The sequence below is a fragment of the Heloderma suspectum genome, chromosome 9 (assembly GCF_057233095.1).
Source record: "Heloderma suspectum isolate Gila_16-S chromosome 9, 16-S_ref, whole genome shotgun sequence".
In the NCBI taxonomy this organism is placed as follows: domain Eukaryota; kingdom Metazoa; phylum Chordata; class Lepidosauria; order Squamata; family Helodermatidae; genus Heloderma; species Heloderma suspectum.
The window spans coordinates 39,226,359-39,249,461 of NC_139466.1; the positions used below are offsets into that span (position 1 = coordinate 39,226,359).

Consider the following 23,103-nt stretch of genomic DNA (forward strand, 5'->3'; position numbering starts at 1 on the left):
CTGCCACTGCCTATGCTCAGAGGCACCCCTGACACTAGTGTATATCAGGATGCTCCAAGTCTTGTGAATGTATCAGTTGCATTATTGGATCAGTCCAAGGAAGGGGCCATCCAGCTGTTCTATTCTGTCTCTGTCATGGTGAGAGCTAAGCATAGTTGTGTGCCGGTGAAGCCAGGGTTCCAGGGTTCCACTGTGGATAAGGTCTTTACAAGGCTTCGGACAATTCAGGTTTCCCTGGAAAGCAAGAATGGGAAGAGTTCAGAATCACAGAGAACTCTGAGTGATGCTGGGGCTGGAAGCCAGGCAAGCTTGCCTGTATGTTGCTCCAACAAGCTACAGATCATGATTGAGCCTTAAGTAGGGTTTTAGCGTCCTTCAGGCCAGTACGCCCTGCCTCCATACTAAGGCCTTTTCTCTTAGGCCTGGTCTGTTTCAGCAGCCTCAGGCTGCGACGATGCAGAGGTGGCTGTGGTATGGTGGTGTCTTTACGGCTGGAGTCCTCAGTCTGGGGATGGTAATGTGACCTCTGGACTCAGGGGGTCAGGTCCTTGGGATCTTCTTGGAGAACAACAGAGTCCTGAGCGGGTGGGAGCCTCATGATACATTTCTGTAACTGACTTCTCCCCCGAGCAGTTAACTCAGGAGCCTCTTCTTGTGAGGATGAATAATTGGGATCCTGTAAGGGGTCCTGGTCCATAACACTAGTCCAGCATCCTGCTTCCAACTGTGGCCAGTAATGCTTCCTCGAAGCTCAAAAGCAGAGCATGATGGAGATAGCTATCCCCCTTCAGCAGCTGGTGCCACTATACCTCACAAAAGATGTGTGGTTTCCGCCAACAATGGAATCGCCATGTTGAGTTCTGCCCATCTGTAACATGTATTGCTTATCCCACAAAGCAACATCAGTATGTTATGCATTTCCTTGCCTCCTTAGGTTGTATTTGAAACTTTTTTCCTTGTATTTCTGTAAAACTCAGGATTCCCCTGAAAATGCTGATAGTTCCCTCTTTTTTTTCTCCTTGGTGGCCCTATTCTGGCTCCAATTGTGTTGGCACTCACCACTTGAGCTAGCCATTAGAGGGAGTGATCCAACCATATCTTGTAATAATGAATGTACACTATGCACAATCTACCTTTCTTCTCCATTCTGAACCTGCTGCCAATCAACCTTATTAGGTGACTCCAAGTTCTAGTATTGTGAGGCTGCAAGTAATTGGTGGATTATATGAATTGGAGTACTAGTAATCTATAATCTACAGACCTCAGGTGCTGTTTCCTGTGCTGGTAGCTGCTGATTCAGACCTGGAGAGGCAGGATCAGCACAGCTGGAACAGTTAGTGCTGTGCCTCTGTGTCACAGAAATGGAAACAATCTCTCCTTTGACATGCTGTCATGTTTGCCAGTTTGGATTCTGGAAGCCCGAGAATTCTCAGGTTGGGGAGGGAACAAGCGGAGCTGAAAACCCATGGCTGTAATCCATGAGTTGTTTAACCAAGAATAATTGGGTTTCATTCAAGGGAGTTTGGATAGGGTTTCAATCCAAGCCTGCTAGCTTTGTGAATTGAATACTATACAGTATCTATATTAGCACTGAGCCGAAATCCCCCCTGCCCCCCAAATCGTGCCACCCCATTCACAGTAGCAAAATTGCAGAGGGGTCTTTCTGGTGATTTTGGAGTGGGGGAGGGCTAAATCTGGCTGAATTTACGTGTGGCAGTGGATGGTAGGGATGTATGAGAATTTTCTTTCATGTTGTTAAACATCAGAATGTGGCCTGTTCACAACCCCAAATGTGAATGCAAGTGCATTTTTTCAGACAAATCTTGCATATTCCCAAGTTTGCAATTATGTCTGAAAAATGTGCTTATTAGAAAAATGCACACTTTAAAGATCTGCATTTTGAAAAAAAAAAGAGTGCATTTTCATGTTTTAGTCAATGAGGACAAAGTATGCATTTGGGTGCACACTTTTAAAAAATGTGCACCCTTATGTACACTTGCCCCATTTGAACAACAACAACAAAATCTTGCATTCAGGAATGGGGATGAGGTGAACCGAGGTTTGAGATGGGCAGAACTCAGAGATGCAAAGCTAGAGCATCTCCAACAGATGGCTGTCTAGCCTTTGCTTGAAGACCTCCAACAAGTCTGAGCCCACCACCCCTCTACGTCAGGGGTAGGCAAACCTTTTGGGTCATGGGCACATCTAGCAGTTTGAGAAACTGTCCTGGGCATCACCCCAAAAATGTCTGCCATGGGAGGCATGGCAAAAGACAAGTACCCTCTCCAAAGACTGAGTACAAGGCAGAGGTGGGGTCTAAACCCCAACACAGTAAACAACAGCACCAACAGAAAGCTATTTCATGGCAATGCCAGCTGCAGGCAAGAAAATGTGTTAATTAAACAAAAGTGGGAGGCTTAGGGCACCTCGGTGTGGGCACCAAGAAAGCTGTCCAGGGATGTAGTGGGGCCCATGGGCAGCATGTTGCCCACCCCTGCTCTAGGCCATCGGTTCCATGGTCAAACTGCACTTACTGTCAAGTCATTTCTCATAACGTCTCATAATGCCCTCTTCCACCCCACCTTTGGTTGGGGCTGGAGAAGAGCTTTCTTGCTGGGGATTGTGTTTTTGCTCCCCCGCTCCCCCAAACAACCTGATTTTCTACCCCACTTTTATCCTGGAAAAGGTCTTTTTTTAGAACTGGTTAGGGTAAGAAAGATCTGCGCTTACAGGAGCCCACCTGCAATGTTTTTGCATGAGTCATGCAGAGACAGAAGGAGTAGTAATTCTTCTGTCTCTCAGTATCAGGAGAGGTGAAACACTGCGGTCATACCCAGTCCAGAGAATGATGCACCTCTAGCAGAGATTGATGGTAAGGAGTTGAAGCCAGAGCAAATGACAAGTAGTTCCCAGTCCATGAAAGCGTATAATGCAGCAATACATTTGTTACTCTTTAATATGCTATAAGTCCCTGTGTCTGTGCAGCAGGCGGACTCCTTGTAGGTGGCGACTTTGGGCTCATGGAAGCTTATTGTGGCTTCAAGCACTGCCCCACGCACAGTTTGGGAGTGACTGGTTTAGCGGTACAAGAGCCCTTTCCTCCACTACATCTGGTTGTAGTTTGTCTGTAAGTTAAGGCACGGGTGTGCAGAAAATAGATCTGGATTTACTGGTGAGTTGCAGCAGATCAGTAAGGATTTCTTTATTTTTCTCGATTTCTTTTGTTGCTCGTATGGTTAAACAAAAAGGGTGCAAAAAGTAAACCCCTTGGGTGTAGCCTGTCAAGCCATTTCTGGTGGCTCAGCAGACTTCATGGTGGCCGCACTGCCTAACATTTGGCTTGCTGGCACTAGCAAGGGATCACTTTCCCTTTTCTCCAAACTCTGATAAGGGAAGGGGTTGTCTTACTAGAGCTAGGAAGAGAAACTCCAGGCTTGTATGTGTGTTTGAGTGTGTGTGCATTTGTGTGTGGGCATGTGTGGCCCCCAGGGCCATAAAGGTCGTGCTTTGTTGTTTAGTCGTTCAGTCTTGTCTGACTCTTCGTGACCCCACGGACCATAGCATGCCAGGCCTTCCTGTCCTGTGCTCTCTCCCGGAGCGTGCTCAAGTCCATATTCATTACATCCGTGATGCTATCTAGCCATCTCATCCTCTGCCGTCCCCTTCTCCTTTTGCCTTCAGTCTTTCCCAGCATCAGGGTCTTTTCCAGAGAGTTTTCTCTTCGCATTTGGTGGCCAAAATATTGGAGCTTCAGCTTCAGTATCTGTCCTTCCAATGAGCAGTCAGGGTTGATTTTCTTTAGGATTGACTGATTTGACCTCCTTGCAGTCCAGGGGACTCGTAAGAGTCTTCTCCAGCACCACAGTTCGAAAGCATCAATTCTTCAGTTGTTTTACTATAGGAGCAAAAAAATGACTCCTCCCTCCCCCTGAACGAAGAAACCTTGTGGTAACTGGGAGTGGATCTAGAAGGACTGTGAGCGCCATTCAGTTGTGGTATTTAGAATGAATTCCTGGGCTCAGGATTGTGTAATTCAGAGTGTGTGTCTTTTGCATCAACCTCACAGAGTTTGAGTAAAAAACAAAGTAGATTTCACATCACATGCCTGTTGTCTCCCCCCCCCCCCCCCCAATTCAGGGATTTTTATTTTACATTAGAGAATGTGTCACTGATATTTGAGCATTCCCAAGAAAGCTCAAGAGTATCTCATTGGCACTAGAACTCCAGAACTGGTGAGAAGTGAGTTTGCAAACTGGGCCCTTCCCCAAATATGTATTTCATCCTGCTTTTGTTGAATCTTCCCCCCACAGCCGAGAGCAATCTGGGTTCAAAAACCCTGCAGGTGCGTCGAGAAGGGAAGAATGGCAGGAGTAGATGGAAACCTCTCAAGCCTGGAGCAGAACAGCTGCTACTCAATAAAGTAAGTAATCATCTGAAAATATGTTTCTAACTGCCTTGGCATTTATCTGCTGCACAGTTTGTTGTGTAAATGCTCAGGAAAAGGCTTAGTAGAATTCATCCAAAGTGCACTTACTTTGGCAGCAGTTTTTAAAATTGTAATTAGCAATTAGTCCCTGAGTTACTTTGTGACAAAGTAAAAACTAGCACGTTAACTTCCCCATTTCTGTCAGATGGCAAGCAGGGAGTTAAAACCTCCTTTCCTTTGGGAGAGATATTTTCACAGATAGAAAAACTGAGTAACTTTCAAATTGTCTGTGGCTTTGATCCACTTTTTGTGTGGCCTCAGGGCAATATTGTTAAAATAATCTCAGTGTCACATTTGTGCAACCAGTTCTTTTCAAGGGAGAGTCATAATTGACATGGGGCAGTCTTTTCCTTCTCAGGTGAATTCTGAACTTCTGTGTGGTCTGTGCACTTTGTAGAATGTGTAGTCTAGGGGCTACAGCAGCCTTCCCCAACCTGGTGCCCTCCAGAAATGTTGGACTACACTTTCCATCATCCCCAGCCAGCATTATCAGAGGAGGTTGCCAGTTTGGAGAAGGCTGAACTACACAGTAGATCAGGTCAGAGGATGCTTTCTAAGAGCTTATTGGTATCAAGCTGCCAGGTCTCTGACCATGGTGTGTGGAGTGGAGCCAGGGTCGATGCACCAAGACTTTTTGAGTAGCAGGGCAATGTCATCATCTGCCACCTCTCTCAGGCTTCTGTGTTCCCTCTGAGCTTAGCCACATTCCTACTAGTAGCTGGGGTGAGGTGGTGTTGCGAGGGGACAGGAACAATATATTGTTGTGAGCTATTGCTGTTGATCATGCAAAGTATTTGGCGATGGCTTGCTGCTAAGGTTAAACATTGCTTTATTGGTGATTGCAACTGTTGATGAGACAGGTTGCCATGACAGGTGGCTAGGTGTCCAATTTCAGAGTTTAAATTTCTTTAAAGCAATTCTTTAATTTATGTAATTAAGCCCCCCCCCCCGCCCCCATTCCAAATAACCTCTTGGATGGTCAAGGCTAGCCCTTTTTACACAGCAGATAAGAAGTACAGAAAAAATGTGTGGAGGGGGGGAGCAGGATTGAATGTGATGGCTCTGCTCTGACTCCATGCATTCTTCCGAAACTTGGAACAGAGCCTACATTCAACTGCACAGTTGTGTCAAAGTTGTGTGCATGCATGATCTGTTCCAGTCTTCAAATTAGTGTGAGAGGTGGATGCCAGTGGAGGCATAAGAAATCTGTTTTGAAAACCGTTGAGGGAAAAAGATGATTATTCTGACATGGAGATCAGATAGAAGGAGAGGCTTGAAATCTTTTTTTTATTTTAAAGACCATGTGTGTACAGGATCAAACCCCTGACCTAGTAGGCACTTCCCTGATAACCCAGGCTCCATCTCCTGATCTATGATGCACCACTCCTTAGCTCCTGGGTGCCAGTCACCCAAGTCTCAAGATCTGAACAGTGGTGTTGTGGTACATTTTGAAGTGCAGGAGCTCATCATGACAATCCTCATAGCCACACCCCCAGTGAGAATCTAAAAATGCAGGCAGCTGTGTTGACCCATCTCTCTTGGTTTGCATATAAATGTGCACATGAAAATGTTATGCAAATTGATGTCCTCTTTTTTGGCAATGCATAAGTGACCACTGTACTCATGGGCTTGCAAAGTCTGGGTAGGGGGAAGGATCAAAGAAAAGGTTATTGGTTTGGGGGAGCCTTTTTATCTCCTTGCCCAGGCTGCCACTTTTAATTGCTCCTTGTTTTTTCATTGATTGTGCTGGTTGAAATATAATCCACAGAGAAGTATTCCATTGATTAGAGGCAGAGAGAGGTAGCCAACCCATCGCTTGTTCCACTGGATTAAAATGGTTAGCTGTATTTTGCCTCACAGATAGAATGAAATTCTTAAAAATAAATAAATCAGATTCTGCAGAATACAACATTGAAGTCAAAACCAGCTACCAAAGCAGAGGTTTAGTCATTAAAACACAGGAGGAGGACCTGAAGCATCACACAGACTGGAGCTAAGGACAGCCTTTCACACACCTGGACCTGGATGGTGATTTCTTCAGCTCAGAGGGTGGAGCTGGAAGCTTGGGCAGAAAAGCTTTGGAACATGAGAATGCAGAAAACTGCCTTATGCTGGGTCAGGCTATTTGTCCATCTAGCCCCAGTACTGTCTACTGTGACTGGTGGAGTCCCTCAGGGACACAGCGGGCTTTCCCATCACCTGATCCTCTTAGCTGGAGATGCCAAAGGCCTAAATCTTGGACCTTCTGCATGCAAGCCCTCTTGCTATGCCTGAGCTACAGTTGCAGCAGGGAGACAGTATGACAGTATATGACAGTTGATCAGGCAAGGGTGGAAAGCTAAGCTCCTTGTATTCATGCCAGAAGCTTCATCTTGTCTGTCAGTCACAAGGTCTGATGTCACACTCCTATTTCTAAGCACACACAGCTACTGGTAGCTCACTTGGCCAGGTCCCTATACCAGGCCAGAAAGTTTCTAGTTCAAGTTCTGGAGCCCATACAGTGGCTGCTTACACAGTGCCCCAAAAGAGGACACTTATTTGCTGTTTATTTATTTAGGATTTATACCCCACTCTTCCATCAGAAAGGCTCTCAGAGCAGGTTAGAGTTCAATAAAAACAAGACAGTCCTGGCCCTCACGCTTACAAAATCTAAAATGACATGACACAAAAGGAAAAAGGTATGGGGGAAGGATACAAGAAAATGCAGGCACCCATTTTTAATGTTATATGGTTTTTATAATGATCAGCTGTAATTAATTGTTAATTGTAATTACAATGTAATGTTGGTCTTCTTATCAGAACCAGCTGGAATGGAAACAGTTCAAAGAGAAGAGGAGGCACCAATAATGGCTGGTCTCTCAGCTGGCCCTGCTTCCTGTCTCTTCCTTTCCAACAGCCTGGTGGGATGGCTGCCAGATGACAGAAGCAAAGCCTGATGGAGCTGGCTTCTCAGCAGAGCTGATGGCAGCCCTGCTTCCTGCTGATGGAATGGACTGCATATGCTAATTTATATGTATAGGTGCCATTTTTGAAAGAATTACTATCATTTAAATAGAAATTCAATACATTTCACCATAGTGGGGAAGACTGTGACCAGGTGACCTATGTGCCTGTTCAGTCCTCTGTCAAGGGCAACTCCAGGCCTCCCTCCCCCTACTGCCACTGCTATCCTTTCTTTTGGTTCCTTCAAATAGAGGACTGTCCTCTGTAAAGTGGGGCACATGGCCACCCTTAGTCCCTGACTAAGTCCTCCGAGCATGTGCCAGGATATGCACAGATTCCCTCAGTCTGTGTTGCATGATTGACCCTGGATTCAGTTCCTCTCCGTCCACCATCTTGACCAAATACATGGTAACTGGCAGAAGCCACTGTGTCTGCTCAGGTGTCAGTGAAGGTCTAAATCAGCCTCCCCCAACCCGATGCCCTCCAAATGTGTTGGACTACAACTCCCAGCATTGCCCAGCTCTGGAGGGCACCAGGTTGGGGAAAGCCAGTCTAAACAAAGAAAACAGCTGTGCTGTTCACCAAGAGAAGATGTGACAGAGAATAACTGATCTTGTCAAACAATGAATAAGCCATATCTTGGGATCCTGTCAACCACATTGTAATGGTATAATACAATATGGTATAACATTACTATTTCTGGGAGCCAGCTCTATCTGATGCATAGTTCTGGTCAGCCAGGTTTAATAAATCAAATTCTCTCTATATCCATTCAAGTAAAAAACAAAACAAAATCCAAAACATAAATTAACACATTCGCTGCAGTTTGTTGCTCTTGGGACAGTGAAACAGATTCCTTGGAGTAGATCTGCATTCTCATGCCTACTATATTTATTTACCACCACAGTCTTTCTATCCACATTGGAACCCACAGTCCCAGAAGAATATTAATGTGGAGTTTTCATGCGATTTTAAATATACTTCGGTAAATTTTCTATAATTATATCCCATGCTCTGGAATGAGTCTGAACCGCTTCACTGGTGCAGCTGGGGGGAAAGAAGGAGCATCAGAAAGCTGAGAAAGAAGGTAATAGACTGAGTTTAGGGAACCTATTACTTTTTTCTACCTGGGTTAAAGCCCCCTCCCCCCCACATGCCCCATCTCACAAGCAACAGAAGTAAGGAAAAGGTTCACTCCCTGTAGAGCAGGGGTGTTGAACTGCTTTCCTGCCAAGGGATGAATTCCATTTTAGAAAAGCTCTCGGGGACTGGGTCCAAGGACAAAAGGGGTGGAGCCAAAATAATAAAAACCCAGCAAATTTTAGCTAAAAGCTCTTACTGCCAGTGACTGAGCTTGAAGAGAAACATTTCAGCCTTTTGGAATGGGGAAAAAACTGCACAAAAGCTGGGAAACCACCAAATGATTGGTGGTCAGGGGAAAGGGGAAGGGGGCATGGCCATCTGGGGAATCCCTGGAAGGCTGGCTTTGGCCCTTAGGCCAGAGGCTCTGCACCCCTGCTGGAGAGTTAAGACCATTCTGATGTCAGCAGCCAACAGACCAACCATCTCCCTCTCTCATCTCCAGCTCCCTCTGCAGCGCTGTAGGTAAAGACTGTGGCTGATACTTAGCTGAGATTAAAGACAGGCTTGGCACTCAGCTGGGAGCCCATTCTTATGGCCCTGTTTCCAGACACATCCTCATTGTTTGGCCATTTCACTCATATTATTTCACTGCAGTGTGTCTTGGATATGGATGTGAAGCCTGGGGGGCGGGGGGGGGAAGGAAAAATTCAGGGGAAAAAAGTTTTTTTCTTGTTTTTTTCCAAAAAATTGGAAAAGTTGAACAGCTTTGGAGTATGAGACATTTCCTTTTAGAATTTAAGACAAAGTATTTCTATGTTACCCAGTCTTTACTCTTTCCAAAATGATTTCTAAAAACTACATAATAAGAACACTTTTTTAGAAAGACTAAAGATGTAAAATATCTGGAAGTAATGCCATAGGGAAAAAATATTTTTTTAATCCCCTCTGTAAGATTCCCAGCATAGTTAGTTCTTTCATTCCTTACTGATAGACGTTTATATGCAGTTTCCCAACATGTGAGTAGAGTCACCATTGTGCATTCTTGATAGTAAATGTACATTCTTGACAGTTGGGGTTTTAGAGTCCTGTGTTTCTGAGTTCTCACCTATTCAGACAATAATTATGAATTTACTAACTGAGTTTACTTTTAAAAGTTTTAAAATATAAAGTTAATTTCATGAGCAAACTAAGTCGTACATAAAATAACTTTAGGAACAGAAAGCAGCACTCCCCAACCTCGGGCCCTCTGGATGTTTTGGACTACAGTGCCTAGCATTCCTGACCATTGGCTATGCTGCTTGAGGCTGATGGGAGCTGAAGTCCAAATATCTGGAGGGCACCAGGTTGGAGACGACTGTCTTAAAGCAACAAAGGGTGCAATCCTATGGGGATAGGTGGCTGCCTCCAAATTCGGGGGTGACTGCCTATCCAATGCAGGGCAGGGGAAGCACAGAGGGCATCGTTCCCTCTGCGCTTCTCCTGCCCTGCATTTTCAGCTAGACAGCCGCTTTCTGTCTAGCCATGGGACGGCGGAGAAATGTTACATCTCTAGTCTTGGAGGCAGTAGTCAGGGATTGAATTCCAGTTACTTTCTGTTTCTCTGTTGCTGATTTGGCTGATTTATGTAGCCACTGTTTGGAATTGTGTCCACAGCTCAGAGGGCAAAGCAGATGCTTAGCATGCAGAAGGTGCCAGGTTCAGTCCCTGGCAGCTCCGGTTAAAAAGCCTCAGGCAGCAGATGATGAGAAATACCTCTCCTGGAGACCCTGGAGCTGTTGCTGGTCAGAGTGGGCATCAGTGAGCTTGATGAGCAAATAGCCTGACCTTCCTCCATTTTAGTTTCAGCAGACATTTTTCTTGTGCACTCCAAGAAAACCAGCTGTGTGGAAATGGTTATGATGCCAGGTGGTGGAACAGGAGTCAGGGTGGCTAAAACACAAACTAAATTCACGGCCATGCAATGACCCTTTGGGGACTCCCCAACTCCTCGTCCAATATAGGGAAACTCCTTCTGCCCAAATGTGAATTTTCCCACAGCCATCTTCCCGTGATCAGAAGCTTGCCAGCGCACTTACAATAAACTGGTGTAAAAAGCTTATGTTCCTACACTGTTCCTCGTAGGTCACATGATGTTCCCTCAGTAGATTGGTTTGCTTTGTTTAAGAGATTTAGGGAAAACCCTAAATTGGTGTAACTGCTGGAAGTTTTGAACCAGAAAATGTAACAGCATGACCCTGGCACCTTAGACTCAGTACCACTATGGTAGCTCGAGAGAGGAGGGAACTCGATGGCCTGCCCTCTGGCATTGATGCCTGCCCTGCAGTGGCCTCTCCCCAGTCGTAACTTTTTCACAGTGCCCCAGAGCGATGCCACGTTGGATGCTCTGAGGCATTGTGGGAAATTTAAAATGGCTTACATTCAATCAGTAAAAACAAGACCCTACCTGCAGGCTTGCAATCTAAATAGACACGGCACATAAGGAAAAAGGGATGGGGATGGAAGAGGAAAAAAGCAAATGGTCTTACAGCAGGGCTGGTGGAATGGCCTTGCTGTCCATCTCATCTCCCTGTGCTGCAGCCTGTATAGAATGGTTGCTGATGGTCACTCATTTGCCACTCAGGTACACACACTTCATTGCTTGGTTGGTACCTGTTTGCATCCAGACTGCTACCCTTGACAATTGCGTCCTAGGTCATGTAATGTTCAGACCATAGCATCAAGCCTGAAATGTATGTTTTCAGGTGTTGATTCAAACATCTCCTGAGCTTTGTTCACCGTATCTGATTCTGAGATAAGGTCCATAAATCGGGTTTGCTGAGTTAAAATATGTAAGTGGGGTTCATGAGCTGTGCTGGGAGCTCTTCTGATTTCATCCATCACTAGTAGCCCAAGATAATGTCTTGGGCTAGAGTGAATAATCCCTTGCATGATTTGTATTTCTGTAGTAACATTTGCAGCCCTTGGCTTGAAAAAGGGATATCTGTTTGAATCTTTGTGGAAATAAGCAAAATTGTAGCTGTTCAGTAACACAGATTTGGACTATTTTAAAATCAGTCTAAAGTACCTGCATGTAAATGTCATTAGGACTGAATTGCTAGAGGCTGAAGGCTGGATAAATGTACAGTGATGGGATTTCTTTAATGCAAACACGAGCCCACCTCAGAAAGGGTGGAAACGTGATCCAACTAGGGGTAGATGAATCCATCTCTCTCTGGTTCATATCTCTTTGGTATGTGTTCACTCATACATCTCTTCCATCCCATTTCCACATTAATCTTCAATTAAAAATAAAATTTTAAAACTTCATACAAAACTTTGTACTCAAATGTGTTTTAAATCCATATTTTAAAACGTATTTTCTCTCAAAATACCATTTTCTAAACTACTGGCTGTGCTGCCTAGAGCTGGTGGGAGTTGCAGTCCAACAACATCTGGAAGGCCACAACTTGCCCACCCCTGTTTTCTCTAAAAATATGCAGTGCTAAATACATTTTGAAAGAGGTTAGACCTGTATCAAAACTACGTTATTGTTATGAATGTGGCTGATGGATTACCACAAATAGTTCAGTTACAATGGTTTTGCCTGCCAAACTTGATGAGTGCCCAGGGATGCAACAAATAGAGCTTGGTGGTCCTTAATGGCCCACAATCTCTCTCCAGCCTTGGGAATGTGACAACCCTCAGATTTTGGGGAAGGGACAGCTAGAAGAAGTTACAGTTTGAATTTAGGCAGTCAAGCTGTTAAGTTTTAGCAGGAATTGGCCAAAATAGTTGCTCCCTAGGAATCTGATACAGGATCAGCAATTGTCTATTTGCTTCCAGCATGCTCTGCTTATATATTACGAAGACACCATACATCTCCAGCTTTCTGTCATCCAAAGGAAACTAACTCCAGGGGCACTACCCCTGGACTTTGCTCTGCTTGGGGAAACATAGAACTTATAGCAATATATAAAAGGTCCCAGGTGCAATCCTGAGCTGCTCCTCTTAAAAGGCTCTCAGGGATTAGGGCTGAGAAAGCCCTACACATGCATCAAAATGGGGAGGCAGAACCCTGAGGAAATAGATCAGGGCTGCGGAACCTCTGGTCTGTGGGCCAAATCCAGCCCTTGGAGGATCCCAGCCCAGGCGCCAGAGGTCCCTCCCAGGCCTTGCCTCCTCTCTCAGCAGTAGAGAAAGGCAGAAACACAGAGAAGGCTAGGCTGGAATCTTGCTCCCTTCTATACTAGTTTACTACTTTTAGCTGTGTAGATCTGGCAAAAAAATCTTACGCTTCACTGTTGAATTGTAACTAGAGATGGGTGAGCTTGCACCTGCTTGCCTTGAATTGACTCAGAAGAAAACAGAGTTATTTCTGGAAAAAATCCAAAATAATGTGGCATATTGTCCAAGCCAGTGGAAAATAAGCCCCCTCCACCAGCTCTTCCTAATCTCCAAACCATCTCCTGCCAGCCTCCATTCCCCCAAATACCCTCCTCCCCATCCCCTTAAGGCAGCAGTGCAGAATCTCAGGCCCAGGGGGCCACATCTGGTCCTCCTGGTTCCCCAGTCTGGTCCTCCAGCATTCTCCAGATGGCCCCACCCCTTCCCCTGGCTCCGCCCCCTTTCTCCAACCACCGATTGTTTGATGTTTCCTTGGCTTTTGTGCAGTTTTGTTCCTATTCTAAGGCTTAGTTACTGGCACTAACACCTTTAAGCTACAATATGCTTTTATTTTTTGCTATTTTGGGGCCTCCCCGTTTTCCGTTCAGCCTTACCCACCACTGGAATGTGGCCCTCGAGAGATTTTCCAAAGAGGTTCAACATCCTTGACTTGTCCTAGACGTGGCCAGGAGCAGCAGTGGTGTGTATGGGGAGAGGGACTGAGGGAGCAATCCTATTCCTATCTAGATAGGCGGCCGCCTCCAAACACGGAGGCGACCGCCTATCCAAAGCAGGGAAGGAGAAGCATGGAGGGGATTGTTCCCTGTGCGCTTCTCCTGCCCTGCTTTTTAGGCTAGATAGGTGATTGTGGTTGTCTAGCTGCGGGACGACCGAGCGGGGAAGGAGGCTGCTGTACGACTCATAGGATGTGACATACAGGCAGTTCCATCTTCCTCGCCCCGGAACGCCCCCAGCCATGCCCCTTTTCAGCCCCTCCATGCTCCTCTTGTGAGCGCAGAGGATGGGGCTGTTCCGCGCTGCCTGTGAGGTAGCGTGGAAGTGGAGGGAGGTCGGTTCTCTGGGAACCGACCTCAGAGCGCGGGCTCCGAGGTCGATTCCCAGAAAACAGCATATCCTATGGCCATCTAGCCACTGTCTAGTGGCCATAGGATTGCTCCCTGAGTCCAGTTTTCCCTTGCCCCTTGGCCGGCATCCTGGTGCACTGGCTTATTATGTATTGGGCAATGACTCCTAGGAGAGGGAGTTCTCCTGGGGCCTGGCAAGTGTATGGGGGTGGGAGGAATGGACAGGGCTTCAGTTCCTGCCACTGCTGCCTGGCCAGATAATACTGTAAGGAGAAAGGGAGGAGGGTATTCGAAGGAGTGGGGGGCTGGTGGGAACAATGCTTTGGGGATTGGGGAGGGCTGGTGGGCAGCTTCAGATTCTTCTCTGGTTTGGATTTTAAGCCTGTTTCTTAGCCTGGCTTGGGAGAACTTTGTCATCATCTCTAATTGTAACCATTTTCCTTTTATTCCCTACCCAACTGGATTACACAAGCAAGCAGGATTAAATGTGCTTCCTTATGCAAGGCAAAGCCTTTGGGTTGCTTAAAAAGAAGAAGAAAAGATGGAAATTCTGCATCTGCAGTATGCTGGTTTCGTAAATATCCCCCTGTGCTAATAGCAGAGAAAGTGCAAACCTGCTGTGGGGAGAAGGTATTTAATATTCACCGGGGTGTACTTCTCTCTGTAACAAACACAGCCTATTTCTGGAGGCAGAAGGGGAGATGGAGCTGAAGTAACGGTGTGTGTGGGCGGAGTCCCTCCCAGGCGATGCCCCCAGCCCTTTCCACTTCTGTTGGCTTTTCCAACAAACACGTTCATTGCAAGGCAACTGTGCAAATGCTCCTTTTCCAGAGAACAAAAAGATGGTGGCAGTTGGTAGGGTTGTTTACGCGATGCATGAGGATGGAGAGATGTGGGGCGCTCCATTCTGCACTGTGTATTTTTAACTCCCAGCAGGGTGCTGAGTGAGCGTTTCATTCCAGAGGGGTGGGGGATGCTTTTCTGTTTGCTGTTTCTGAAACGTGTCTGACACTCTAATTCTCTCCTCGGGATGCTGGTGGGAAAGATTGTCAACTGCTGCATGGGGAGACGTGAGCTGCATTTAATCACGATGGTTTGCCACAGTCTCCCTTATATAAGGCGAATAGATGACAGGAAAGCAGAAAGTCGCATGAATTGATCTGTACTACTTAGTTTTAATCTGAGTGCTCTGGTCTACTCTGAGGTTTTATTTGCATGTGTGTAGGAGAGCCAGAGATCTTCGTCTGTTCCAATCTATTCTAAACTCCCCTTTGTTCTCTCTTCCCCAGCTCTGCAGATACAGGAAGGATCAATCTGCTCTCTCTCTTTCTCAGTATATTAGGTGATCACTACCCAGACCTGTGCCAGGTGGTTTTATTTTTATATTATTTTTTTTAAGATAAAAGCTAAATCAATACATGTTTATTCCACCCATCTTCCAAGGAGAGTGGGGTACTGCACGTGATTGTCTCCACCTCCATTTTATCCTCACAACAGCCCTGTGAGGTAGACTAGTTTGAGAGAGTTACTAGCCCAGGGTCACCCAGTAAGTTTTAAATGCAAGTTTCCTGAGTTCTGATCCGACACTCTAACTCAGCCTTTCCCAACTTGATGCCCTCCAGATGTTTTGGACTTCAACTCCCATCAGCCCCAGCCAGCATGGCCAGTGGTCAGGGATGCTGGGAGTTGTAGTCCAAAATATCTGGAAGGCACCAGGTTGGGGAAGACTGCTCTAACAGCTAGAACAATTGTATAGACTCTCTTTTTTTATATTTGCTTTTATGTTTTATACTGTTTTACTGTGTGCTTTTTGGTTGTAATTTTTGTGAACCTCCCAGAAAGCTTCAGCTATTGGGCGGTATAGAAATGAAATAAAATAAAAATAATTAAAAAAAAAATCTTCCATTTTTCATACCTTTGGTACAAATTCCAGAAATAGAGTAAAAGCTCTGTTGCTCTCCTCCTGCCCCGCAGAATATTTTGTATATATGTCTAGTGTATGTGCATGTGTGCAGTATGTATATGTGGATGTATATGTGGATGTCTGTGTGGGAAATTTCTCAAAATCATTTTTTAGCTGGAAGAGTGCCCAAGAGGTGACTCCCCTTCTTCCTTCAAGGTTCCTGTGGCGTGATGGCTCTTGAGAAGTACCCCCAAGTAGATGGATGCAGTACATTGTTTTTTGTTTGCTTTTTACTCATTGTGGGGGAAAAGAACTGGTACTACAGGTGGTATGTATTACACCAGTCTTCCCCAACCTGGTGCCCTCCAGATCTTTTGGGCTACAATTCCCATCAGGAGCAGGCAGCCTAGCTAATGGTTAGGAGTTGTTGTCTAAAACATCTGAAGGCTGGTCTAAGCCCTTGGAGAGAGTAAAAGATTATTTACTAAATTAGTACTCAGCATCTTCCCACCCAATTGCTTGGAGCTTTTGGAAAAAGAACAGAATTAAAACTACAACAACATAGGCCACAAAAGGGATGAAAAGGGGAATGGAACTAGTAACTACACACATGTGTACAACTGGATCAGAGCTGAATTTCATCCAACCCCCCCTTTAATCTTGGCTAACATTCCTGCACCAGTTCAGTCAACCTCAGTGTTATTTTTTAAAAGGCTCACTCACAGATCTGGAGGGTAATTTGTGGGCATAGCCTCCCCCTTCCATAGCCTCCTCCTTCCTCTACCCTGTTTTCCAGGAGTGACTGCCAGCTGTGGAAGAGGAGCTTTTTATAAAGGCATTCTTTGCATGGGAGGGTAATAATCTTATTCCAGGTCAGGAAAGTATAACTGATCCCATCTAAAGATCTGTGAAGTTCAGCAGGAGAGACACCGAGGTGGAATTTGACCTGTGGACCAAGTCCCATAGGCGGCATGAAGGAGATAGGACAACCCTCTCAAGGACCGTTTGAATTAACCTTTCCAGCTGCCTGGAATAATCTGTCGTGAGCCACAGTGGACGCTTGCTTGCTTGAATAATTCACATACAGCGTTGGCTGTCTGTAGGAACCATTAGGAGCTAGGGAGGTATAAGAATTTTATTTTGATTAGTTTTTGACCAGAACTTGCCTTGTTTGTGAACATGAGGCAAAGCTTGCCTGTTTCCAAGCTTCCGATCATGTTCACAAAATGTGTTCATCAGAAAAATGCACACTTTCAAAATGCACATTTTGAAAAGCAAAGCAAAGCATTTTCACGCTTTAGTCAGTGGAGGGAAAGTATGCATTTGGGTGTATGCTTTCAAAAATTGAGCCACTAAATGCGCACTTTTTCCTTTTGAGCAAACAAAACACTCACATTCAGGAATGGTCATGAGGAGGACTGAGCTTTGGGGTGGGACTTGGAAATCTTTGACAAACTCGAGCTGTTTATTTTGCGCAATTTTCCAGTTCACGCAAAACTAACAGCAAACGCAAGTGCAAATTTAGGAGAGACAAGCAGAGGGCTGATGCTTGGAGAATCTTGGTGAGATTGAACATGACTCGTTCGCCCATCCCTATGAGCCGGTTGTTGGTTGGGGTGTAGTGCCCAGGACATGGGTGCTTGGTGTGCTCATCCTGAATGTGTCAGAACCATATTTACAATGGAACACCGGCTATGTGTAACCCAGCATGGGTAAGGCCATGATCCCTACTTGAGACTAGGCCCCATTGAATACAGTGAGACTTACTTCTGAGTAAACATGCATAGGGCCAGTATCAGGCTGCAAGTTGTTCTTCCATGTCCAGTGTCTCTTTTAGGGCCTGATTTAAACATAACACTGGGTAAGGAAAGAATGCAGTTACCTGCGCAGAATTCCAAATAGCAAGCAGACCTCTTCTTTCAGGTGGCCTTGCCTGCGTGGGCTACATTAGCACACTGGAGATCCATGAGCTGGCATGGGAAGGCAGGCTGGCATATGAATGCTGCATGCGTAGTAGCGGAGAGTCCAGTTTCAATGTGAAGTTGGTCATGTGGAGGGCTTGGTGGCGGGAACACTTTTGAAAGCATGGCTGGCCAATTAGGTGGATCTAGGGATGGGCAGTTCTGTCTGTTTCATTTTCTTCTGTATTCCATGTTTTTATCTCTCTCTCTTTCTCCCGAATATGAACTTTGAACATTTTGGCAAGCTCTTACCGAAAATAAACAAAACAAAATTCTCACTCATCTGCACTGGCCAAATCTAAGAGGGAGAGCTATTCCCAGCATGGAGAGGACCATGATGCATCTGCCTGCCCTGTACCTGTTAAAGATGAGGATACTGTCCGGAAAAAGTGGTGGCCACTCTAATTCAGCACTAATACGGTTGATTTCACAGGGATTCAAACACAGAATTTTAAGAGCGAAGCGTTCAAAACCCAGGGCCTGCATGGACAAATGTGTCAGTTTCTCACACATTGAAATTTTTTAATTCTCAAGTTCTTTTTGTCCCACATATGGAGAACTTTGCCATTTGGGGTAAATTCTTATTAAAGCCGAGCTGAAACAAAATTCTCACCCATCCCTATGTGGACTCCTATGGAGGCCAGGCTGGGGCTTAGCAATTGAACCTTATGAATGGGGACTCTTGGCATGCTGTGGATGTACTTGATCCCTCTGACATTAATGTGTGAAAGAGTGGGGAGTTTGAAGGGACTGCTGGCACGGAGATGGAAACGGGTGAGTGCGCTGAATAATAAGCGGGTTGCAGCAAGTATGGCCTGAACTGTGACTGTGGTGCTGTAATTGTTCTGCAATTAGGTAGAATATTGCCAGAGACATTAAAGCCCAAGTAAGGTGAATGCAAAAGTGGGAGGGGAGAAGTAACATCCTGCTGCACAGGTAGCTTACCCTACCCATTCTGAGAGTAAGATAGATTGGATCCAACCAAAGGTCCATCTCATTTGGATTAGAGTTCCACCAAATATTATCCAGTTCTGATTTGGGGATAGAACCTAGCAATTTTGGTGGGGGAGAAATCCCCCCTCCATCATTTAGGGTACAATCCATTCTAGTGCAAGTGTAGTGCCCAAGCATGGAAGAATCAGTGTGGGCTGTGGTCCCCCTCCCCTCTCTCGCGGGAATCCAGACTGTGATCAAGAGTAGGTGGCCTTTGCACACTTCCCAGTCCCCATCCAGCGCTCCTTTTCACCCATGTACAAGTTAGCAGAGCAGTGTGAACATGTGATCCTTTGAGTCACTAAGCACCACTGCACATAGGCACCTTGGTAATAGAGGATTCAAGAATCCAGAGGCAAGGATTTTGAAAGGATAATTTGAATAGTTTAAGAATTAATTAAAATGTAGAAAAAAATGAAGCAGTTTAATTGAAAGCATTTAAATGAGAGCTGGCATTTATCAGGTTAACAAAAAACTCTTCAAATACTATAGATCTTAGTGATCCTAGCAAGTGTATGTGAAATATTGGTAATGGAAAAATACGACTTGTGCTGTATAGCTTCCTAGTGAGTGTGTGTGTCTGTCCTAGGGATGTGTGAATCAGCAAACCCCAAGTGTGTCGAGGTTCTCCAGTTTCCACCTTGACATTCATTCTAACTTGTGTCCATGTCAGATTGCAGGCTTTGGATTTTTCACATGAAAATTTGTGTGAATGTTTGTGCACATTTTTCCAAATGTACACCTCAGTTGTGTGCACTTTTTCAATGTATGCATTTTTCTCCCATTGATGAAAGTGTTTGTGCACAGTTTTCCAATGTACACATTTTTTCATGCACATTTTTGTTGTGTGAATTACATTGGATGCTTAGGAATGTCTGGACTTCAGACTGCACATTGTGTTTGGGTCCAGGAGGTGAGAATTTGGTAAATTCTTTTCAAAAACGAACTGAAATTAATTTCTCATTTATCCTTAGTCTATCCAAATATGCAAGGGCAGCTCAGAACATTGGGCTGTCTGAGATGAAGGACAAGATGGTGCCCTCCCACTCGATAGGGCTGACAATTGAATCTCACCTCAACACTGGTGATGGGTCAGTGTCTTCCACAACACCTGAGGTCACCGGGCTAGCTTACAGCACAAAGAGCAGGCAATGTGGCATGCACAGGTCTGAACATCTAATCTAACATCTGAACATCTAATTCACACCTTACTGTGAAACATCTGCTGCCTTACTCTACTTAATGGTAGGGCTGGCTCTGCAAATATGGGAGGAGAGAAAGGGACATGAACACCACTTATGATACAATTGGGGAATTTTGCAGTGGTGGTGTTACTTCATGGTCTGGAGCCTCACTGCCCCCCATAAAGTTCTGTGAGTGAGGCAGGGTGGTGGCACTGTAAAAACCATATGTGAAAGCACCCCAGTTGTGGCACAGCATTGGGGTTCAGTCCTACACTGCCTGTCACTTCTACTGCCTGTCACTTCTAAGTCCACTGGGGCACACCTGAGGACTGAGAAGCCAGCTCTGATGGGTAAAAAGAAGTAGAAATCCCCCGCCCTCTCTCTAGGTTTGGGGATTTGGTTCGGCCCTGAGCTGGGTGGATTGGGGTGATTGTCATAGCATTAGGGACAATCGCAGTGTTAGCTATAGCAACCGTGAGCTGTTCCTAAGCAGTGCAATGCTTTGATGGGTATCAACCGTCTCTAAATTATACAGGATATTATTAAGGAGCTTGTGAGGTCTTTGGAGAGCTGTTACAATATGTGCTCTCCATCAGAACCACACAGCAGTAGATCACCGTGTATTCTTTTAGTAATTACATAATATGCTGTTTGCTGCACGATTTTCCAGCCACTCTGTTAGCATGGGTAGAGCGTAGAGTGTGAAAGAAGATCCCAGTATAAATGTGACTGAAATGCTATATCGTGCACTGTGGAAGAAGAGGAGATTTTTATTTTTCTGACAGTTTAGTACTCAGAGACCCTGTTGGCAACTTCCTCCCTCTCCCCTTTTCTTTTCCAGGGGCAGTATTTGAACATCCCTTCTGTATATAATGTCAGGTGATCTTTTGGTGTGAAATAAGCAGGCATGAGCCTCTGAATCAGAGTGATTCTGTACATTTTGGACTCTGCCATTACATGGGGAAGCCCAGAGGGCCAGATTGGGACCCCAGGAAAGTGGATTTGGCCCATGGGCCTGAGGTTCAACACCTCTATAGTAGAAGAATGAAATGGTTCGCTTCTAACTCACAGTGCATATAGATTGTCTGTATGTAATGCTTCGATAAGGGGCTGCGGTGGCTTAGTGGTTAAGACGCTGCACTGCAGACTGGAAGGTCGGCAGGTCAGCAGTTCGAGACCCGAGTACTGCATGATGGAGTAAGCTCCCGTCTTCAGTTCCAGCTTCTGCCAACCTAGCAGTTCGAAAGCAAGAAATTGCAAGTAGATAAATAGGTACCACCTCGGCAGGAAAGGTAACAGCGTTCCGTGCACCTCGGTGTTCAGTCATGCCGGCCACATGACCACGGAAGCGTCTTCGGACAGCGCTGGCTCTTCGGCTTAGAAATGGGGATGAGCACCGCACCCTAGAGTCGGACATGACTGGTTGGGGACACCTTTACCTTTTTAATGCTTTGATAAAGTTCTGGCCACTGGACAAGGGCGTGCAGATGGATCTGGATGAACCTTGGGTGGGTGACCAAACTATTGCAAAGTGGGTGGAGCAATGGGTGATGTATACCGTGAATTGAAGAGCAGTCCATATAGGATAGCTTCATTAATTTTTTTGGAAGCGGGGAGGATCCTAGGGATTCTTGTGCCAGCCCTACCATTAGGCAGAGTGAGGTGTGTTTTTATTATTTTTATTTGTTTTATAGTTTATTGTTCACTGCTTCAGAACTAACTGAACACAAAAGTGTTTTATAAATTATATAAATAAATAGACCAGACCTGATCTTTCATAGCAGTTTCTTAAATGGTATCTGTAATTATCAGGTAAATAATTATGTCTGACATACCAGAAACTGGATTTGGGGATGGCTACGGCTTGTCATGTCATCTGAACCCAGGCGGTGGGGGTTGTGCGAGGGTTAAATGACCCTCACATAATCCTAGAACATGCCATGGGTCATGTGAGGGTTGTTAATCCTTGCACAACCCCCTCCACCCCTATTTAGATGACATGACAAGCTGTGGCTTGAATATTCATAATGGCTGCTCACATGTGGTGGCTTATTTGATCATGTGAACCGATCCAGTGAGTCTACCTTCTCACTACCATTGTCACCTGCTGCTAGTCCTCATCATTACCACCACTTGCTTGACAGGCAGAGAGCCAATGAACAAGCAGGCAGGCAGTGGCATCTATTCCTCCTCCTTATGACCACTACTACCACAACTGGTGTCTGTGCCAAAGCAAGAGGCAGGTGAACTAGCAGCAGGTCGCAATGGTGATAAGGAGGAGCAACTCAGAGGGCTTGTGTTAGTGGGCCCCTGCTGGGTGTGGGCCCTTTGCAGGTCCCCAACCTGGCCCTGGACTGGAGCCATACTCTCAGCTAATATATGTACACATACAGTTGGACAGGGAACACAGAGATAACTTCACCTGCTGCCAAGCTGACCAAAGAAGGAAAAAAGACTTCCATCTGTTGTATTGGTTTGAACTGTGCCAGGCAAAACACAGCACTTTTTTCAAATGGCTGACCCATGATGAAAGTCAGCAGGCATAACAACACAGAGAAATGGAGATTAGCATTGATTTATTGGCTTGTCAATTGAAATAAGATCACGAAGATCCTCCCTGCATGGCTGCAAGATAAATAATGCAGTGACAGCAAAGATCAGTCAGTTGTGGAGCATTAAAATGAAGCTGCTTTCTCTTTCCACACCCTATACATTGTGTTCAGTCGTTCAGTCGTGTCTGACTCTTCGTGACCCCACGGACCATAGCATGCCAGGCCTTCCTGTCCCCCGCTCTCTCCCAGAGTGTGCTCAAGTCCATATACATTGCATCGGTGATGCTATCTAGCCATCTCATCCTCTGCCGTCCCCTTCTCCTTTTGCCTTCAATCTTTCCCAGCATCAATTTATTTATTTATTTATTAAATTTATTAATCGCCCATCTGACTGGTCACCCAGCCACTCTGGGCGATGTACAACCCACCATAAAACAATTTAAAACAATAAACTTTTACCATAATTTTTTTTTTTAAAAAAATACCCTAACCCACCCAAATGCCTGCCTGAACAACCACGTTTTTAATGCACGACGGAAGCTCATTAAAGAGGGGGCATGACGGAGTTCCCTAGGGAGGGAGTTCCACAGAGTGGGGGCCACCACAGAGAAGGCCCTCTCCCTCGTCCCCACCAGTCTAGCTGTCCTGGCTGATGGGACAGAGAGAAGGCCATCTGAGGCTGATCTTGTTAAGCGGCCTGTCTGGTGTTGCTGGAGGCGCTCCTTAAGATAGGCTGGGCCGGAACCATATAGGGTTTTAAAGGTCAAAAC

The 23,103-nt window shown here is 45.5% G+C and overlaps 1 protein-coding gene across 3 annotated transcripts in view; it reads left to right on the forward strand.

Moving 5' to 3' along the window:
- ARHGEF9 (Cdc42 guanine nucleotide exchange factor 9) overlaps positions 1-23,103 on the forward strand; it is a 371,451-nt gene that overhangs the window by 65,694 nt on the left and 282,654 nt on the right. For all 3 annotated transcript variants that reach the window (XM_084814164.1, XM_084814167.1, XM_084814165.1), the window contains exon 4: positions 4,311-4,420. In XM_084814164.1, the coding sequence (XP_084670290.1) occupies positions 4,311-4,420 (110 nt within the window). The remainder of the gene's footprint in view (positions 1-4,310; positions 4,421-23,103) is intronic.